This window comes from Harmonia axyridis, chromosome 2 (genome assembly GCF_914767665.1).
Source record: "Harmonia axyridis chromosome 2, icHarAxyr1.1, whole genome shotgun sequence".
Taxonomy (NCBI): Eukaryota; Metazoa; Arthropoda; class Insecta; order Coleoptera; family Coccinellidae; genus Harmonia; species Harmonia axyridis.
Genome location: NC_059502.1, coordinates 54,195,721 through 54,213,817, shown reverse-complemented (window position 1 = coordinate 54,213,817; position 18,097 = coordinate 54,195,721). Strand labels below are relative to the sequence as shown.

The following is an 18,097-nucleotide window of genomic DNA, read 5'->3' as shown; positions in this document are numbered from 1 at the left end:
AACAGAATAGAACAGAATATATATTTATTTTCAAAAATTATTGCGATATCCTAAAATAAAATGAAAAAAGTCAAAATTAAAATAAAAAAAAAATTAATTACTATATCAGATAATCTTCCCAGAAAATTCCAAATTCTGGATCTCCTTTGGCAGTTCATTAAATAACTTTATACCTAGATAATGCGTGTTCTTTTCTCGCAAAGTTCATTTGTTCATTATGGTGCAAAGTTTACTCTTCAGTTGTGCAATATGAGGAAACCAAAGCAATCGTCCATTTCAACACCAAGAAACTTTACTTCATTGCTTCCTTCAATTATTTGGTCTTTGTAATATAATATATCAGGTGGAATCCAGTGCGTTCATTCGGTAGTGAAAAATATACAATCCGTTTTTTGCATATTCATTACAAGCCTATTATCAATGCACCTCTCCTCCATTCTAGCCATAACAGACTCTAATATTTATTTATTTATTTATTTATTTAATCTATATACAATGTTCTACAGGTTTAAACCCAACTACAGAACAAGGAACATATGAAAAATAAAGAATACACTAATATTACATATTCTGAGAAAAAAAAAAACGATAACAAAAATGCTCAGTCAGTCAAAATAATGTGATCTGATATTTAAAATGGAACAATTAAAAATATCCAAGTGAGAACTTAAAGTATTACAGGCATCACACAAATTATAAAGTGGTGAATACTTCAATGTATTCGTTCGAGGTGTCGGCATATAAAATGTATTTCTAACTCTAGAGGCTGGTCTTGGAATAGCAAAATTTAGTTTTTCGAGAATGCAAGGATCTTTAATGACACCGTTTATTAGTTTGTGAGTAAATACAACTGAATGACATTCTCGTCGACATTTCAAACTACTCATGCAGTGTCTGCTCAAAAGCAGGTTCTGAGGAAAACCGATAGGCGGGTAGACACCATCTGCTCTATATGAAAAAAGTTTTAGACAACGCCGCTGCACAGACTCAACTCTCTCAATATGGACCTGGTAGCAAGGAGACCATATTATAGACGCGTATTCTAATTTTGATCTGACAAATGCATAATAAAGGGTCTTTAATGTGACTGTGTCAGAGAAATCGCGAGAGATTCGCGCTATGAGACCGTACATCCCATTCGCAGCAGACAAGGTAGCATCTATGTGTGGCACAAACGAAAGTCTGGAATCAAAATTCACTCCTAAATCAGTTAACACCGATGGACGCTGCAGAACTTTGGAAGCTATTGTGTAATCAAAACGAATAGTATTTTTATTTTGCGTAAATGACATAACATTACACTTCTCAGCGTTCAAAGGTAACCTGTTCCTTCTACACCACTCTTCAACGCGTTGTAAATTAGAGGCGAGTCGCAAGCAGTCCGATACATTGCTTACCTCCAGGTATATTTTGAAATCATCAGCAAATAACAAACAGTCGACATCAACTACCTCCGCCAAATCATTAATAAATATTATGAAAAGGAGTGGCCCAAGGTTACTTCCTTGAGGGACTCCAGAAGTACTGGAGAACACTGTAGACCTGACTCCCTTAAACTCGACATATTGCTGCCTATTGGACAAGTAAGACTTGAAAAGACCAATGAGAGCCGAGGAAAGGCCAAATTGAGACAACTTCCTCAACAATATTCCATGGTCAAGCAGATCAAAAGCCTTTGAAAAATCAGTGTATAATATATCTACTTGGGATTTTCTCTCAATGACCTCGGAAATAAACTGGGTTACGTTGAAGAGGTTGGTAACTGTCGAATGACCTTTAACAAAACCATGCTGAAATGGAGTTATTAGATTGCAAACATGGGAATATAATCTATTGTAAAGGAGAACTTCAAAAATCTTACTGCAATTACAGATTATCGATATTGGTCGGAAATTGGAAATATCAAATTTATTTCCCTTCTTATAAATTGGGCGTACTTTGGAAAGCTTCCAGCAATCAGGAATCGTGCCAGTTCTCAAACAAATATTGAACAAAATAGTAAGTGGACTAGCTAAAACATATGCACAATCTCTAAAAACCAATGATGGGATACTATCGGGACCCATAGTCATTGTGGGTTTCATCCTCTTCAACGCCACGAGGACCTCACTCTCCTCGAAACAAGTAATATTTAGATTAATTACATTAGTATTATCAGTCACTTCAATGCTAGCTGTACTGGTAGAGTATGATTTCGCGAAAAAATCGGCAAAGCTATTGAGAATGTCTAATGGATTATTGAGTAACTGCCCACCATAAAACATTTGGTTAGAAACAAGAGTTGAACCTTTTTTGCTATTGATAAATGACCAGAATTTTTTAGGGTTTTCTTTAATATTTTGTTCAGCTCTTTTCACAAAAGTTTTGTAGGCCTTATCCACATCCGATTTGATTTTCGCTCTCAAACGGATAAATTCCTCGCGAGCAATGACATTGTTATTTCTTTTAAATTTATGCCAATACTTAGCCTTCAAGCGAATCAACCGAATGATCTCTCTATTGAACCAGGGAGGATATATGCGCTTGTTCTCGTAAGATCGAAGAGGCACACTACGATCGAAGACGCTATGAATTGTATCATTAAAAAAAGCACAAGCCTCCTCGGCACTGTCAATGATCCCGAGAGGGCTCCAATCTATACCTCCAACAAGATCATACATGAGGAAAAAATTTGCCTTACTGAAATCATACTGACGTTCATAAGAGGCGACAAAATTAGTTTTTAAATTATGGGCAATATTAGGCGAACAACTCACCCCCAAAGCGGGATGATGCTTATCCTCAACCACTAACGGATCAAGAGACCTCTCAACAAGGCACCTACTACCACTAAAAATAACCAAATCCAGTACTCTACCATAATCATTAAAAACAAAGTTATGTTGTGATAAACTGCCGATCTCCAAAAATTCCCGAAGACAAATTTCAGGTGTGCTACGTTGTACAGTAGTGTTATTGATATCCGCAAAACATAGAGGAATGTTGAAGTCACCAACAATGAGAAAATTCACATTATAAGTTAAGCGTATGGTCTCAAGAACTTCGAAGAGTGAGCGAAATCGGTCAATGGTCAAAGAAGGTGGCAAGTAAACATTCATCACATATAGAGAGGTCGAGTCCGTGATGATTTTGATCATGATTATATCGAGCACTGATAGACCGCAAGAAAAAAACTGACTCAAATCTATCTCCATTGATTCAAATGTCTTATCAACCGCAATGAGAACTCCACCACCTCTAGAGCAATTACATGCGATAAAATTTCTGTCAGAACGATATACCTCATAATGGCTAGGAAATAACTCATCATTCTTAATTGTGTTGTCTAACCAAGTTTCTGTTAAAGCAACTATTGGATATTGACTGATAGATATGGAATTGAAAAACCTTGATGTCTTAGATCTCAAGCCTCGGGTGTTCTGATAATAGATGTTCAAAGTTTTACTAGTGCTGTGTTTAATATTTGAGGCACTGTCAGAAAGGTTACAATCAGTGAAGTCACCCGAATGCTATGCTGGACCCAATAAATCATCCCTAAACTTTTTCAAAACCGCTTTATATGAGGTACATTTTTCTTTTTCCCAAACTGCATGATTCACTGAAACTACTGAATCAGATGCGCTAACCAACTTGACACAGTTAGTACATTTACGCTCTGAAGATTTACAATCTTTAAGTTCATGCATTTGGGCACAAAGTGGACAAGTTACAGGCTTTTTACATCCCTTTGAAGAATGGTGATATCCGTTACAGTTATAACAGCGAAGTATATCTATAGCATCAAAAACGCGGCAACTGTCATAACCGACAAACAAATTACCTGCTTTCATTAATCTATCATAGCAAATTCTATCAACCTGAATAACAGCCTGATAAATGTTAGGACTTTTTTTAGTAGGAAAAATTTTGACAATCTTACAAGTATATGATCCACAAAAAGTTTCCGGATTACATTTCAGAACTAAATCGAGTAAAACATCACCAGAATATTCCTCTGACAGCCCCACCACTCGAAGTCGTGGTTCCACTCCAGCAAATTCTTTAATTTTGTACGAGTTCGCCATTTTTTCTTCCACCAGTTTCTTCAGCTTATCATTTTCCTCCCCAGATCTGCAGCCCACAAGGATTCCACCATCTTTCAAATGCTTCACTCTCGCCAAGTGGAAATCATGTTCAGCAGGATTAATATTTCGCATCAAGTCCGATTTAGTTTGTGACACAGCTTGATTTTCATTCTTCGGCTTAATGACAACCGCAGGCTTAGTCTTATTCTTGACAATATCAGCATACGGAGTTGGTGTTATTTCAACAATAGGCTCTTGGAGCCTCCTCACGAAGTTGGTTTTTAACGAAGTTATATGATTTTCAATTTTGCATAATGCGGCATCGACTTTCGATTCTAGAAAGTTACCGATTTCAGATTGCCTGATAGAAACGCACGATTTCACACAATCTTTACACCTCCAGAATAAACCAGGAACAGCATTTATTGCGGCTAGTATATCTAGCGTCTTGGATACACATGCGGCATGAATACAGTTTTTGCATGATTCACAAGTTATCACCGATTTAGATCGACCGATAGCAGTCGAACATTCGATACAATTAACCATTTTTAATCATATTAGTAGCGAATGAATTAATAGAAAATGAAAAGACAGTCCTTATATATCCACCGATCACTACAGTTATAACTCCGATAAACTCTAATTCAATAAACCTCGCAAATAAACACCCCAAAAACTAGGTAGTCCACTCTCTCATATGTCTCGCGAATAAATATAAGTGTCGAGGAAAATATGTTCGTGGCTCGGACCAGAATGTTTGTATCATCAGCATTCAACATATATTACAGGTTGACAGTTTTACGTTGGTAGGTATTTAGAACCGAACAGAACAGAACAGAACAGAACAGAACAGAACAGAACAGAACAGAACAGAACCGAACAGAACAGAACAGAACAGAACAGAACAGAACAGAACAGAACAGAACAGAACAGAACAGAACAGAACCGAACAGAACAGAACAGAACAGAACAGAACAGCGCAAAGCAGAACAGAACAGAACAGAATATATATTTATTTTCAATAATTATTGCGATATCCTAAAATAAAAATGAAAAAAGTCAAAATTACAATAAAAAAAATTAATTACTATATCAGATAATCTTTCCAGTAAATTCCAAATTCTGGATCTCCTTTGGCAGTTCATTAAATAATTTTATACCTACATAATGCGTGTTCTTTTCTCGCAAAGTAGAGGAATGAAGTGGATATATATAAGAGTTCATTTGTCGGTTATTATTACTGTTTTTGCATTCCTCAAAATAATGGTTTTGTTTTCGGAAAAAGAGAAGAAGTCTGTAAATGTAAAGGCCATATATTGTCCATTTCAACACCAAGAAACTTTACTCATTGCTTCCTTCAATTATTTGGTCTTTGTAATATATCAGGTGGAATCCAGTGCGTTCATTCGGTAGTGAAAAATATACAATCCGTTTTTTGCATATTCATTACAAGCCTATTATCAATGCACTTCTCCTCCATTCTAGCCATAACAGACTCTAATATAAGTGTCGAGGAAAATATATTACAGGTTGACAGTTTTACGTTGGTAGGTATTTAGAACCGAACAGAACCGAACAGAACAGAACAGAACAGAACTGAAAAAAAGTCAAAATTACAATAAAAAAAAAATGAATTACTATATCAGATAATCTTTCCAGAAAATTCCAAATTCTGGATCTCCTTTGGCAGTTCATTAAATAACTTCATACCTACATAATGCGTGTTCTTTTCTCGCAAAGTTCATTTGTTCATTATGGTGCAAAGTTTACTCTTCAGTTGCGCAATATGAGGAAACCAAAGCAATTGTCCATTTCAACACCAAGAAACTTTACTTCATTGCTTCCTTCAATTATTTGGTCTTTGTAATATAATATATCAGGTGGAATCCAGTGCGTTCATTCGGTAGTGAAAAATATACAATACAGAACAGAGCAGAACAGAACAGAATATAATAGAATATATATTTATTATCAATAATTATTGCGATATCCTAAAATAAAAATGAAAAAAGTCAAAATTACAATAAAAAAAATTGTGTGTGTTAGTTCAAAAATTGCAGTTTCTATCATATGCCATAACTTGAGTAAAAACTCAATGGTTTATAAGTTAATATTATTCTTATGAAAAAAATGGTGACAACGAGAACACATTTATTAGAATATCTCTGCAAAAAAGTTTTTTTTAGAAAAAAAAACATTTAATTTTCGATTCTGCCAGTATTAAGTATAAGACTGTTTTCGGTTTGAACCAAAAACGTACAAGATATTTATCAGAAGATCATGAACTTGGACAAGTGAAATTCATCAAAATTCAACCTATATTTTTTATTCTTTCAGTCAATTCCACGAATAAAAATAGGGGGGATCACGCAAATTTCTAACTGAGTGGAAGTGAAAGACTTTCCTACCTACTTTTTGACGCAAAAATGTTTTCTTAGTGAAAATACTACTCTTTGTAGTAAAATAAAGAATTTCCAAGCGCTAATTTTATTGAAATCGTATAGCTAGTTATGAAAATACAAATTGGTTCTGAAATAAAATGTTCCCTCGAGAATTGTGTCGTCTTTTTACTATAGAGCGTCGTACCATAGTATAAGGAAACCTTTCCTTTCCTTATACTATGGTCGTACGTAGGTACTTACAGTTCAGGGCGTTTTTTGTTGAAAACGGCAAATTGTCCTTTGATGAATTTAAAAATGTGATTTTAATTTTAAGTTCAAAAATAAGATTTCATATGTAATTGAAAAGATGCCCGAATGGAATATCAGAAGCTCCTTTGAAAAAAATTCAGATAAATCATGCAAAGCAGGGCGCCGAAATTTTATTTTGTAGGGGCATCAAGATGTTATTTATAAACAGAGAAATAAAATCAATATAAAATGGTGTTTTTTATTTTTCATAACAACCGACTGGAAGAAATACATAGAAAATTATTCAGTACAATGAAAATATTAAAAAAATAAGTACATTTGTCTATGAAAATATTATATTTTTCACCATATTATACCAAGTTTCTATTCTACAGTCTACGACAAATAGAGCTCAGAAAGATATGGTGAAAATGGTTACACAATTTGAGAATCTCGTATCATTCAAAAGTTTCACGAACCCTAGATAAGGGAAAATTTTCTGTTGATGGATATGAAAATTTCAGTCTCTTGAACACTATTAAAATGCAAAAAATAATTAAAAACAAGATCAAGATTACTAATATTAATTTTAAATCGCCAAGCGAAGAAATCAAGTCTTTCATATCTGTGTTTTCAGCTGTTTGTGCAGCAGCTTCACTTTGTTGATCTAAAAATGTAAGCAATTGAGAGGATAGATTTCGTTCATTATGTTCATCTTGGTTCTCTCGAATGACTTAACAATTTCTGTAGGTAAATATCAGTGTTTTCAGTCCTTCGAATTTTTTTCTCTTCCACTAAAAAATCATTTAAAATTTTGGAAATAGCACTTGATATGTTTCTGATGAAATCTTTCTGTATTTCGATCAATTCTCGGTTATCATTTCTACTCGGCTGCTTGAACGACTCGAAAAATTTGTAAAACGAGCTTAGTTTAAAACCATTCTCGAAAAAATTCTCTAGTTGATTAGTCGATTTCGAAACATTGGAGGATCCATGATAGTCCTCATTACATGATATTCCTAGAAAATTCGTCCCCCCGTAGGAACTGCCAGGATAAATGGAGATTTTTTTCTCTTCAGCCTGAACAAAAATTTGGGACAAATCGGAACAAGTGAAAGAATTACCATCTATGTTCAAAAAGGCCAATTTGGAGCAAAACTTGAACAGTGTCTTTGCATCTAAATCTGTAATCGCGTTACCGCTGATATCAATTTCTGTCAAGTTCTTCGTTGAAAAAAATGCACCAGTTTCAATATCGGCTAGATTGAGGAATTTCAAACTGACCAGGCCGTGAAAAACACCTACGTTGATCTTCACCAAATTATTGAATGAAACGTCCAAATACGATAATTTTTTCAAATTGACGAAAAGTTCGAATGGGAGGTTATCAAGTTTATTTTTCGAAATATCCAAGAATTCCAGATTTTTCAAAAGTTGGAAGGGTCGATTTTTGAGCACCTTCATTAGATTACCGCTCAAATTGAGCTTTCTCAATTTGATTGGAAATAAGGGACCGTTTAGAATTGTTATATTATTGTTGGAAAATGATAAAACATCGATATTGAAATTTGACGTGCAATTTTCCACAGTACTAATTCTATTGTGATCTAAAATGAGATTTTTCAATGAATGAAAATGGTGGCACCAGTTAGAATCCATGGATTCCAAAGAATTCCTTGAAAGGTTTAGAGTTTGAAGATATAATAATGATTCAAATTTCGAAGAAGATAATTTCTTCAGGCTGTTGTTGCTCAAGTCTATGTAGGTCAGAGACACGCATCCGCTGAATGATTCTTCTTCTATATCTTCGATATTGTTGTTGCTCAAATCTAGGAATGTCAAGTTTTGGAGTTGAGAGAATGTATCTTTGGGAATCCTGGAAATTTTATTATCTGCCAAATTCACTAGTTTGATCGTGGAAGATCCAGAAAACGCCCTGCTTTGGATGGTTTTGATTCCTGTGCTATTGAGAAAAACTCTTTCTAATTTTTCTAATAAAGAGAATGAATTTGTTCTGAGAATATCATTATTATTCCCTAAGAATGTTAGAGTACATTTTTTAGAACACAGGTTTGCTGTAGCGTGCATCTGATCCAAATTTTTGCAAGTAACATTTTCGAAACCGAAGTCAACATATCTACAATTGTATTCACAAATCCGTCGGCGATCGCTGGTTCTTTTTACTGTACACTCATCATTTTCCACACAATTTATATACTTCAGGATCACAAACATCAAAAACCATTTTGTTTGCAGACTGTTCATTATGATAGAATCACCTGAAAATAGAAATAATAAGCTGTAGAAATTGAAATGAATGACAAGATTATAAACCTCTTATTACATTATTCCTTCTCTCCGAATGCTCGAAAATGGAAGCCCGGTGAGTGGTTGCGATTTAGTTGGCACGAAATCGACAAGAGACAGATAAAAGGTTGCTTCAAGCAGTGGCGGGTTTTAGATTTCTTAAAATATCAAAATTTACCAACAGATTTCTGCCTACTAAAAACTTCATGGAAATGCGGGAAAACTACTAAAAAAGTAGTTTCATATAAATCTGGTAACAATACCCTTATTTTGTCTAAGAGCGCACAAGCTTGCAAAAAAAAAGCCTTGCAGAAATATACTGCTCCACAAGAGTTAGGGATATCGTATTCAATCGTTTTGAAGAGTATGTAATCTTCGAGAAAATCGCTGTAAAATCATTTAAAACTCAATAACAACTTGAATCGATCCAATAAAAATCAGTATGAGACATTTCGTCAATCTGGTCGCCTTTTTTCTGATGTTTGGTTCGCTTCATGAATCTTATTATTTTGAAATGGAGTCAGTTTAATAAAGGCTCCGATTTGAAACGAGTTTTCTGAAAATGCCAAGACGTAAATTAACAAACGCTGAGGCTAATAGGGCTATCGGAATACTCAGGTTGTTGTAGCGGAAAGGCTCCAAGTTAGCCAAAGTGTGATATCTCGACTTTGGAATAGGTTCAGGGAGATATGTTCCGTGTTGGAAATACCAAGGCTTGGCGGGCGACGAAAAACAACACCTGCTCAGGATCGTTTCATCACCGTTTCGGCGAGAAGAAACCCTACATCTACGTGTAGAATGTTACGGAATACTCTTCAAAATGCAGATGGGGTCCAAGTTTCCATCGAAACCATCAGAGACGTTTGAGAGAGGTGAATCTAGTTCTAGACGTCTATTGAGAGGAATTCCATTAACACGTGACCATAAGCGTCAAAGAATGGTCAAGGCAACATATCAATTGGAACGATTATTGGCGTAGTGTCCTTTTCACTGATGAATCCAGATATGGAGGATTTTCAGATTCTCGAAGAATAAGGGTATGGACAATCCCACGCATACCCCGTTATCGTCGCTATGTCCAAGAAGTCCATCCATTCCGAGGGGGTAGTGTTATGGTATGGGCCGGGATATGTTTCAACGGGCGCACAGATCTACATATTTGTCCTGGGAATATGACCGCCTCACACTATAGGGAGCATGTCATTGACAATATTGTGCCAAATTTTCACGCTGCTATTGGTGAAACTCTTCAATGTCTAAACGATAACGCTAGACAGCACCGTGCAGCCATAGTTGAGAATGCGCGCGAGGTGCTTGGTATTCCACATTTACCAATACCTCCGCACTCACCAGATTTGAATTGCATAGAACATGCATGGGATATGCTCCGAAGAGGATTAGATAATCATAAACCTACCCCAGAATACTTAAATGATTTAAGAGAGCTTCTGACCCGTTTATGAAACCAAATTCCTCAAGAAATGTTCAACCACCTCGTGTGTAGTATGCAAAGAAGATGTTATTGATGCCCGTGGAGGCCATACATTGTATTGATAGTCTTAAAATGCTTGCATTCTCTGAGAATAAAAGTTCGTTATTTTATTTGATTTTTCTTAACCACCCTATATACGCTGCAGACCTACAGGCTTAAATTAATTTTATTTCCTGCAACTTGAAATCATATTAATATGCGTTTTCATCTCAAAAATCTCATTCAAACTATATTTTTTTGTAATTTAAGGCAATATCCCCAACTCATGTGGAGCAGTTTATAAACCGCACGACTCGTGCATATCAAGCTCAAGTAATATCAAGTAGTATGATATCAAGTCAAGCAATAAATATCAATCAAGTCAAGTTCAAGTATGTAATTTGTCATGAGCTTGATTATCAAGTCAATCAAATATCAAGCTATTTGGCTTGATGAATCACTACCGCCAGCTTGGAAACTGCACCAACCAGTCAATTTTAATGTAATGATTATTCGTTCATGGCTTGAAGATGGTCTTTGCTTCATATAGAGCAAAAATTGACATATACAGGCATATACAGGAAACCCTCTCAAACATCCACAAAAATTCATAAAACTTCATGCCATTACATGGGTCATAAAATGGCTGCTTTCAACACATATATTAATAGACTACTCAATGTTCCTCTGAGTAAAGATGATTATAGTAAAGAGGTTAACACCCTGAAGTACTCAGCAGAGGAGAATGGTTACCACCCGAATGTCATCGATAAACTGATTAAGGAGAGAAGGAGGAAACAAAGAAAGATCTAACTTGTCGACTTCGGAAGCGGGTACAACTCTGAATAACAAATACTGTTGCATTCCTTTCTATGGCAGCATTTCACATAAGATTGCCAACGTAATCGGACAGATTGAGAACTCCAAAGTGTCTTTTAAATCAGATAACATCTTAGGTCAGTCATCGGACAATAAAAATAAAACAATGTGGTCGATTTGTAATGATATTAGAGGTACAGAAAGTAAAAATAAAAATAATTTTTTTAGTGAAGGTCCTGATAGTATAGCTGAAAAATATAATAAGTTCTCAGTTGATAAAATTCCCATTATGCTAAGTGATTTGGGTGATGAGGTCTTTTCTTGTAATTTACCAAACAACCCCAGGTCAATTGATTTACATCCAACTAATCCTAATGAAATAGTCGAAATAATTAATAAAATAAAGAATAAATACTGTAGTGGCGATGATGGTATACCTGTCAATATTATGAAATATTGTGCAGATGAGATAAAGGGTGTCATTTCATATATAGTCAACAATTCTCTTAAGTTTGGAATTTTTCCTAAGAACTTGAAATTAGCGTTGATAAAACCCATTTATAAAAAAGGAGATGATACTTGTTTTGAAAGTTACAGACCTATCAGTATACTGTCCAGTTTTTCCAAAATATTTGAGCATGTAATGTGTGAAAGACTGTTGATATTTATGAAGTAGTGCAATCTGTTTAATGACTCTCAGCATGGCTACTTGGAGGGTCGATCTGTTCAGACTGCATTATATCAGTTTACGGAAAGGGTTATAAGACTTCTGGAGGAGGATAAACTTGGGTTGGGTTTGTTTGTTGATCTGGCGAGTGCTTATGACTGTTTGTTCAGACCTTTTCTTTTAATAAAACTTGAAAAGCTGGGTATTAGAGGTAGTGCAAAAGACTGGATAGCTTCATATCTTTCCGAGCGTTCGCAGAGAGTGTCTATTGTTAAAAATGGCAAAGATGTAAAATCAGATATAATTGAATCAAATTATGGGTTACCTCAAGGCAGTGTTATAGGACCCATCCTATTCATAATTTTTATAATAGATATATGTGATGTTATTGAAGACATCCTAAAATTGTTAACTTCTTTTGTTGATGACACTAATTTGATGATTGGTGGAAATGATTTTGATGATATCAAGGCAAAAACACTCTCAATTTATAATGAATTAAAATCGTGGTTTACAAAGAACAAATTATTAATGAATGAAAGTAAAACATCAGCTGTGCTATTTAGCACAAGCAGATCGCAGGAAATGAGGGAAAATGTGTTGAATTTAAATGGTTGTAATGTCAATATTGAAGAGTCAATTAAATTTTTGGGGGTATATTTGGATGGTTTCCTTAAATGGTCATATCACATAGATTACCTGTCAGGGAAGCTATGTCGTGTAGGATTTGGAATCAGAACATTATCAAAGTATTTGAGTCTAAATAATTTGAAAACAGTTTATTTTGCAAATTTTGAATGCCTTTTAAGATATGGAATTATATTTTGGGGATCAAGCTCAGAGGTCAATAAATTGTTTGTGTTACAAAAAAGGGTGATGAGGTATATTTTTAAAATGACTTCAATTCAATCATGTAGGGGATTATTTAAGAGAAATAAACTGTTAAAAATTTTTGGTATTTATGTATTAGAATGTTTGCTTTTCTTTTTCAAGAACAAAGATATTTTTTCAGTTCACACAATTAAAAGTAATTACCCTTTAAGATCGCAGAACTTACATTATCCTGTACATAGGTTATCTCTATCAGAAAAGCACCCATCTTACATGTGTATTAAATTGTATAATAAACTACCTGATAGGATAAAACAGATGAATGATTTTAAGAATTTCAAGAAAAATGTCAGAGAATATTTGATTTGTTTGGAACCATATTCTCTTAATGATTATTTGAGTTAATTTTAGTATTTTTGTGAATTTTGGCAATTTGACACTATTTATTTTATGTATAGTACACTGTACAGACCTGCTATGAAATAAAGAGTATTATTATTATTATTATAATAAAGAATAACCCTATCGATAACCTAGACTAGTCAAACCTGGCGTCTACAGAAAGGAGTGCGGCGAACCAGGCTGCAATGTAGTCTATGTGGGAAGAAGTGGTAGATCCATTCGAACGAGAACAAAAGAACATCTAACTAGCGCCAGGAACTCAAACAACCATAAGTCTATCTTCGGTGTTCACGTAAGGGAAGAAGAACATAATTTTGATATGGAAGATAACACCAAACTTATTCATCACTGCGAGTTCGGCTTCAAACAAGAAATTCTGGAGGAGGTGGAGATTTTTAAACATATGAAGAACAAAGAATACAGGACACTAAATGCTATGTTAACAAACAACTTTAAAGACACGTATAAAATTTTATATTGATGCTCCTCGAGGACGCCACTGCATCGTAAGGAAATTCAACACCTGAGTCAACCTTGATTGGAAGAAGAGGAATCCGTCAACATGAACGTCAGTTTTGTTTTGTTTATGTTTTGTTTGTCATTTTATATTATTTGACTTTTCACAGTATGCCTTTTTGGCCAGTGTATTTTTGATATTTATTTATTTATATTTTTAATTTTCACTTTGTGACTTATACTTATTTTATCAATGTTTTACCATATGACTATGGAACCTTAAAATCGTAAGTTTCAGTGAGCAATTAACCAAACTGTAGAATTATGTTATCCACCTTTTTTCACCTTTTCTTTAAGTCTTTCGCTCAACTTCATATATTGTACCTATTGTACCTATTGTAACCTAATCTTTTTCAGAATCTTTGGTTTGATAATGGCGAATATGCCGAAACATGTAACCGGATGATTTAATATACAAGGTTCCAACAACAGAAGTGTTTTATAGACTTTTTCCTTCAATTTTATACTCAACACTTCAAAATGGGATTTTATGAGATTATATACATAGAGCAAAGAAAATCTTCAAGTAAATCTTCGGAGTCATTTAACCAAAAATGAGTGTCATCACTTCTTCGGTAACAATGCTCATCTTCGGCCATTTTCAAATGTAAGCCAAGATCCTTACGTAAAATTTTCCATGTATGTACAAAGGCCAAAAAGTTGAGAACGGCAACGTATTTACTTCTCGACAATATTCATAACGACGAATTCGAGATATTGGTTTTTGATATGACATGAAAATTTCAAGCTCCGTGCAAAATTTAAGCTGATCATATCATCAGAATATTGAAATTCGAGCAGAATATCGAAAAAAACCGAATATTTTGGTGATCGAGTTGACATTTTTCGTGTATATTATAAACTCACAGTAAAAAATATAGTTAGAGGGAGCATATGTCATTTCCGTAAGCAAATTTCGTCCCCAACATGAACTATCAAATTCGACATGAAGCGCGCGGAAATAAGAACATATCAGTGATACGATATTTCACTCAATTCGCGAGTTTCTACACAAAGAACGCACTTCATATGTCCCATAGTGAATCAACGTTTGATATTAACTTGAAATATATTAAAATAAATACTTAAACATCTCAGAAATTCAGAAAACAAACTTCAAGCGCGTCAAACGACGTGAAACAACCTATGACACTAGGAGAGCAAGTGTTGCTTAACCTTGGATTTCAGCAGGTAGATACAGAAAATAATAAATATTCTGCTTATTATAAATTCGACAATTAGGAAAAATATAGGATTCCAATTTGCATATTTTATCGGGAATCACTCAAATAAATATGTATATTTCATTCAATAATACGATATAGTAAAATTGTCGATTTGAAAATATATCACAGTCCGACAACGTAATCCAACAATGTTGAGGACATGTAAAAATTGGCCCCTTTATCTATGTTTATTACTCCATGAATATAAAATATAACGGATGGTTCGAGTTGAGAATGCCAAACTGTGTTGACATTTCTGTTCAGTAAGGTTTGGCAATTCATCATGAATCATTTCAAATTTTACATTTTATCGGCAGAACACCGCCCCCAAATTGTTTAAATTTATTTTGAAAAAATAAATCTCTTTGCGAAATTCATCGAGCACTTCATTCATTTTAAGATCAATATAATCGGACTAGTGAGCAAGCAATCAGTTATTGATCGTTTTTGCATTAATTTTACTCTTCTCGATTTGAATCCATCAATGAGATAAAGAAATGTGCGTACAGAAGGAATATTGCTGCTGTAGCGCGAAGTGTTAAAGAAGAAATCATATTTAAAAAATAAATGCGATGAAATAATCCACCAGATGATAATAGTAAAAAATTAATTCCAACAATATTCTCAAGCTCTTAAAAAACACCCATTAGAATAGCAAATCCAATCTTGAGTGCAAAATCGGTGTTAACAGAAAATTCAAGTAGAATATCGAGAAAAAATAAGGAAAGCACTGATGTGAAATCAGATACACGAAATTCCGTTTGCAATGTGGAATTCAAGAGGCAAGACCGATTTGAATACAATGTAATTGCACTTGGTCCATTTTGAACTCCTCACAACATGGATATATAAAAGGAAAATCAACTTCTACAGCGACATATGAGTTTGTTTGTGATGTAATAAACGCATTGGAGAACTCAAAAGTCGTGACTGCCTTACTGTTGGATCTTTCCAAGGCCTTCGATACCTTGATACACAAATATCTACTAATAAAATTGGAAATGTATGGAATAAGAGGAATAATGGTTTGAATCCTACCTAGCAAATCGTGAACAGCGAGTAATTATTAATGGAAATGGTAAAAAAACTATATCTGAAGGGACACTCTTACAACTTGGAGTGCCACAGGGCAGCATTTTGGGACCTATAATGTTCATCATCTTTATCAATGACCTACCAGACAACATAAAACTGAATCATCATACATTTATGATCAACTATGCAGATGATATAAATCTCACAATGAAAGCTGATACCTTCCCTGATATCGCGAACCTAGTACGAACAACTTTGCAAGAGGCAACAAAATGGTTTGAAATAAATAAGTTGTGCATTAACGTAGAGAAATCATGCGCTATTCTACTAAAACCCTCACATTCAGGATTTGAAACTCCATCTCACATCCATCTAAATTCTAAATGATGGCAAAATGTCCCTACAGACCTCGGGCTGCTTTTTGGGACTCACAATTGATGAAAACCTAAACTGGAGTGAACATATATCAAAGCTGTCCATCAAACTGGGATCGATATGCTATTCTTTAGGTATCCTGAAAAATTACCTAGACAGTGCATCAATGAAAATTATTTATCAAGCAACTTTTGAATCCAAGCTAAGGTATGGCGTCATGTTTTATGGAGGAGCAAGTAATATGGAACAAGTATTTAAGATGCAAAAGCGAGCAATTCGCACGATTATGAGAATGACGAATAGAGAGACATGCAGAGGAGTATTCCTGAAAAATGGATTACTTACGGCAACTGCCATACACATCCAGGAGTGTTTGATATTCCTCTTCAAGAATAAGAACAACTTTGAAACCAAAACCCCCACCACATATAACACAAGAACAGTATAATTAAAATTTCCAAAACATCGGCTCACACTAACAGAGAGAGGTCCTGAGTATAGATGTATAAAGTATTATAATAAGATGGCAAACTTCATAAAAGATTCATCAAACCTTAAGTTATTCAAAAGGCAAATCTATAAACTATTGCTGCAAATTGAACCATACACAATAGAAGAATCTTTGAATTATGATATCAAAAATGGAAACAAATATAATTAATGGGCGTTGAACCCAGAGTGACACTATTTCAATTCAGGTGGATAATGTGACATTGTAACATTGTATCTTCTTTATTTGAAATAAAGTTTGTTTATTATTATTATTATTATTACACTATTGATATGAACAAATTAAACGACAGACAATTGTAAGCCAAGAGGATATTCAAAATAAGTAAAATTTTCTGGAGATCTTTTATTCATCAAAATTGTCTATGTCGTGCATTTATTGAAATTCAAATTTTATATCTTGGAAATCCTTCGTGTACTTTCGTTATTCAACTAACGAACATAATCATGAATTTGGAAATTGGCGGTATCCGGAATATATCAAGCTATACACCGGACAAAACAGAATTTGAACACGAATTCTTTATCAGTGAAAACCCACTGTCATTTTAAATAATTTTTGTATCAGAAATAGAAAAATAAACGATCAAAATAATGAAAAATGCCAATTATTTGCTCACCTAATATATTTGTGTCGATCTTGAAAATATACTGATATCTAACTGTTGATAGAATAAAATGGAATCAAGTTGAGTTTTTCAGGAAACCGTCTGATATATTTTATCACAAAATATGATTCACTCGAATATTTATATTTCGATCACCACCACCAAAAAGAACATAGAATTTGGCCTATATTCATTCAGATTCCTCAGCTCATATTCAATATTGTTTGGGCGTTTGTTCGAGAGAATGCTATTTTATCTTATTACCCTGCTTACTACCTTTCAATCTGCAGCTCCGTTCGTGTGCTAATCTCAAAATTTAAAACGAAATATTCAACTCCAGACCACGTTAGAGGGAACCCAGAATAGTTACCTACTCTGGTACTCAGGATTATCTGTATCGATAACATATCTAAAAAAAATATATATGTATGTATGTACATATACATATAGTATAACGTTTTGTCTTTTAACTGGTTCTGTATATGTATCATTCATTAATTTGGGTATCTATATGCATCCTAGATACCTATACTAGATACATGTATATATATACAAGGTTAGAACTATTTATTTGTTTACTACACCCATCTACAGCCTAAGCCAATTTCAGAATAGGGAAATACAAAATTACAA

At 34.2% G+C, this 18,097-nt stretch overlaps 2 protein-coding genes across 3 annotated transcripts; both read right to left on the bottom strand.

Moving 5' to 3' along the window:
- Positions 1–1,312: 1,312 nt before the first annotated feature.
- LOC123673424 lies at positions 1,313–3,137 on the bottom strand. The gene is made up of 3 exons (XM_045607907.1): positions 1,938–3,137; positions 1,398–1,790; positions 1,313–1,342 (listed from the first exon to the last, which is right to left on the bottom strand). Exons 1-3 carry the CDS (start codon positions 3,135–3,137, stop codon positions 1,313–1,315), a joined length of 1,623 nt encoding a protein of 540 aa, XP_045463863.1.
- Positions 3,138–6,936: 3,799 nt separating this feature from the next.
- LOC123672733 (leucine-rich repeat-containing protein let-4-like) lies at positions 6,937–17,804 on the bottom strand. Of its 2 annotated transcripts, none has more exons than XM_045606993.1 (2): positions 17,741–17,804; positions 6,937–8,976 (listed from the first exon to the last, which is right to left on the bottom strand). In XM_045606993.1, exon 2 carries the CDS (start codon positions 8,960–8,962, stop codon positions 7,409–7,411), a length of 1,554 nt encoding a protein of 517 aa, XP_045462949.1. In that variant the 5' UTR covers positions 8,963–8,976; positions 17,741–17,804; the 3' UTR covers positions 6,937–7,408. The 2 variants fall into 2 exon arrangements, with proteins under 2 accessions (XP_045462949.1, XP_045462948.1); XM_045606992.1 differs by lacking the exon at positions 17,741–17,804 and adding an exon at positions 17,477–17,707.
- Positions 17,805–18,097: the final 293 nt, after the last annotated feature.

Excerpts from the sequence above, each read along its gene's own strand:
- LOC123673424 (XM_045607907.1), bottom strand. The coding sequence starts at position 3,137 with ATGATCAAAATCATCACGGACTCGACCTCTCTATATGTGATGAATGTT. Across the intron at positions 1,791-1,937 it reads ATTGCTGGAAGCTTTCCAAA|CATGGTTTTGTTAAAGGTCA; the intron begins GTACGCCCAATT and ends ACTCCATTTCAG. Across the intron at positions 1,343-1,397 it reads ATTTCAAAATATACCTGGAG|AGTGGTGTAGAAGGAACAGG; the intron begins GTAAGCAATGTA and ends AACGCGTTGAAG.
- LOC123672733 (XM_045606993.1), bottom strand. The coding sequence starts at position 8,962 with ATGAACAGTCTGCAAACAAAATGGTTTTTGATGTTTGTGATCCTGAAG.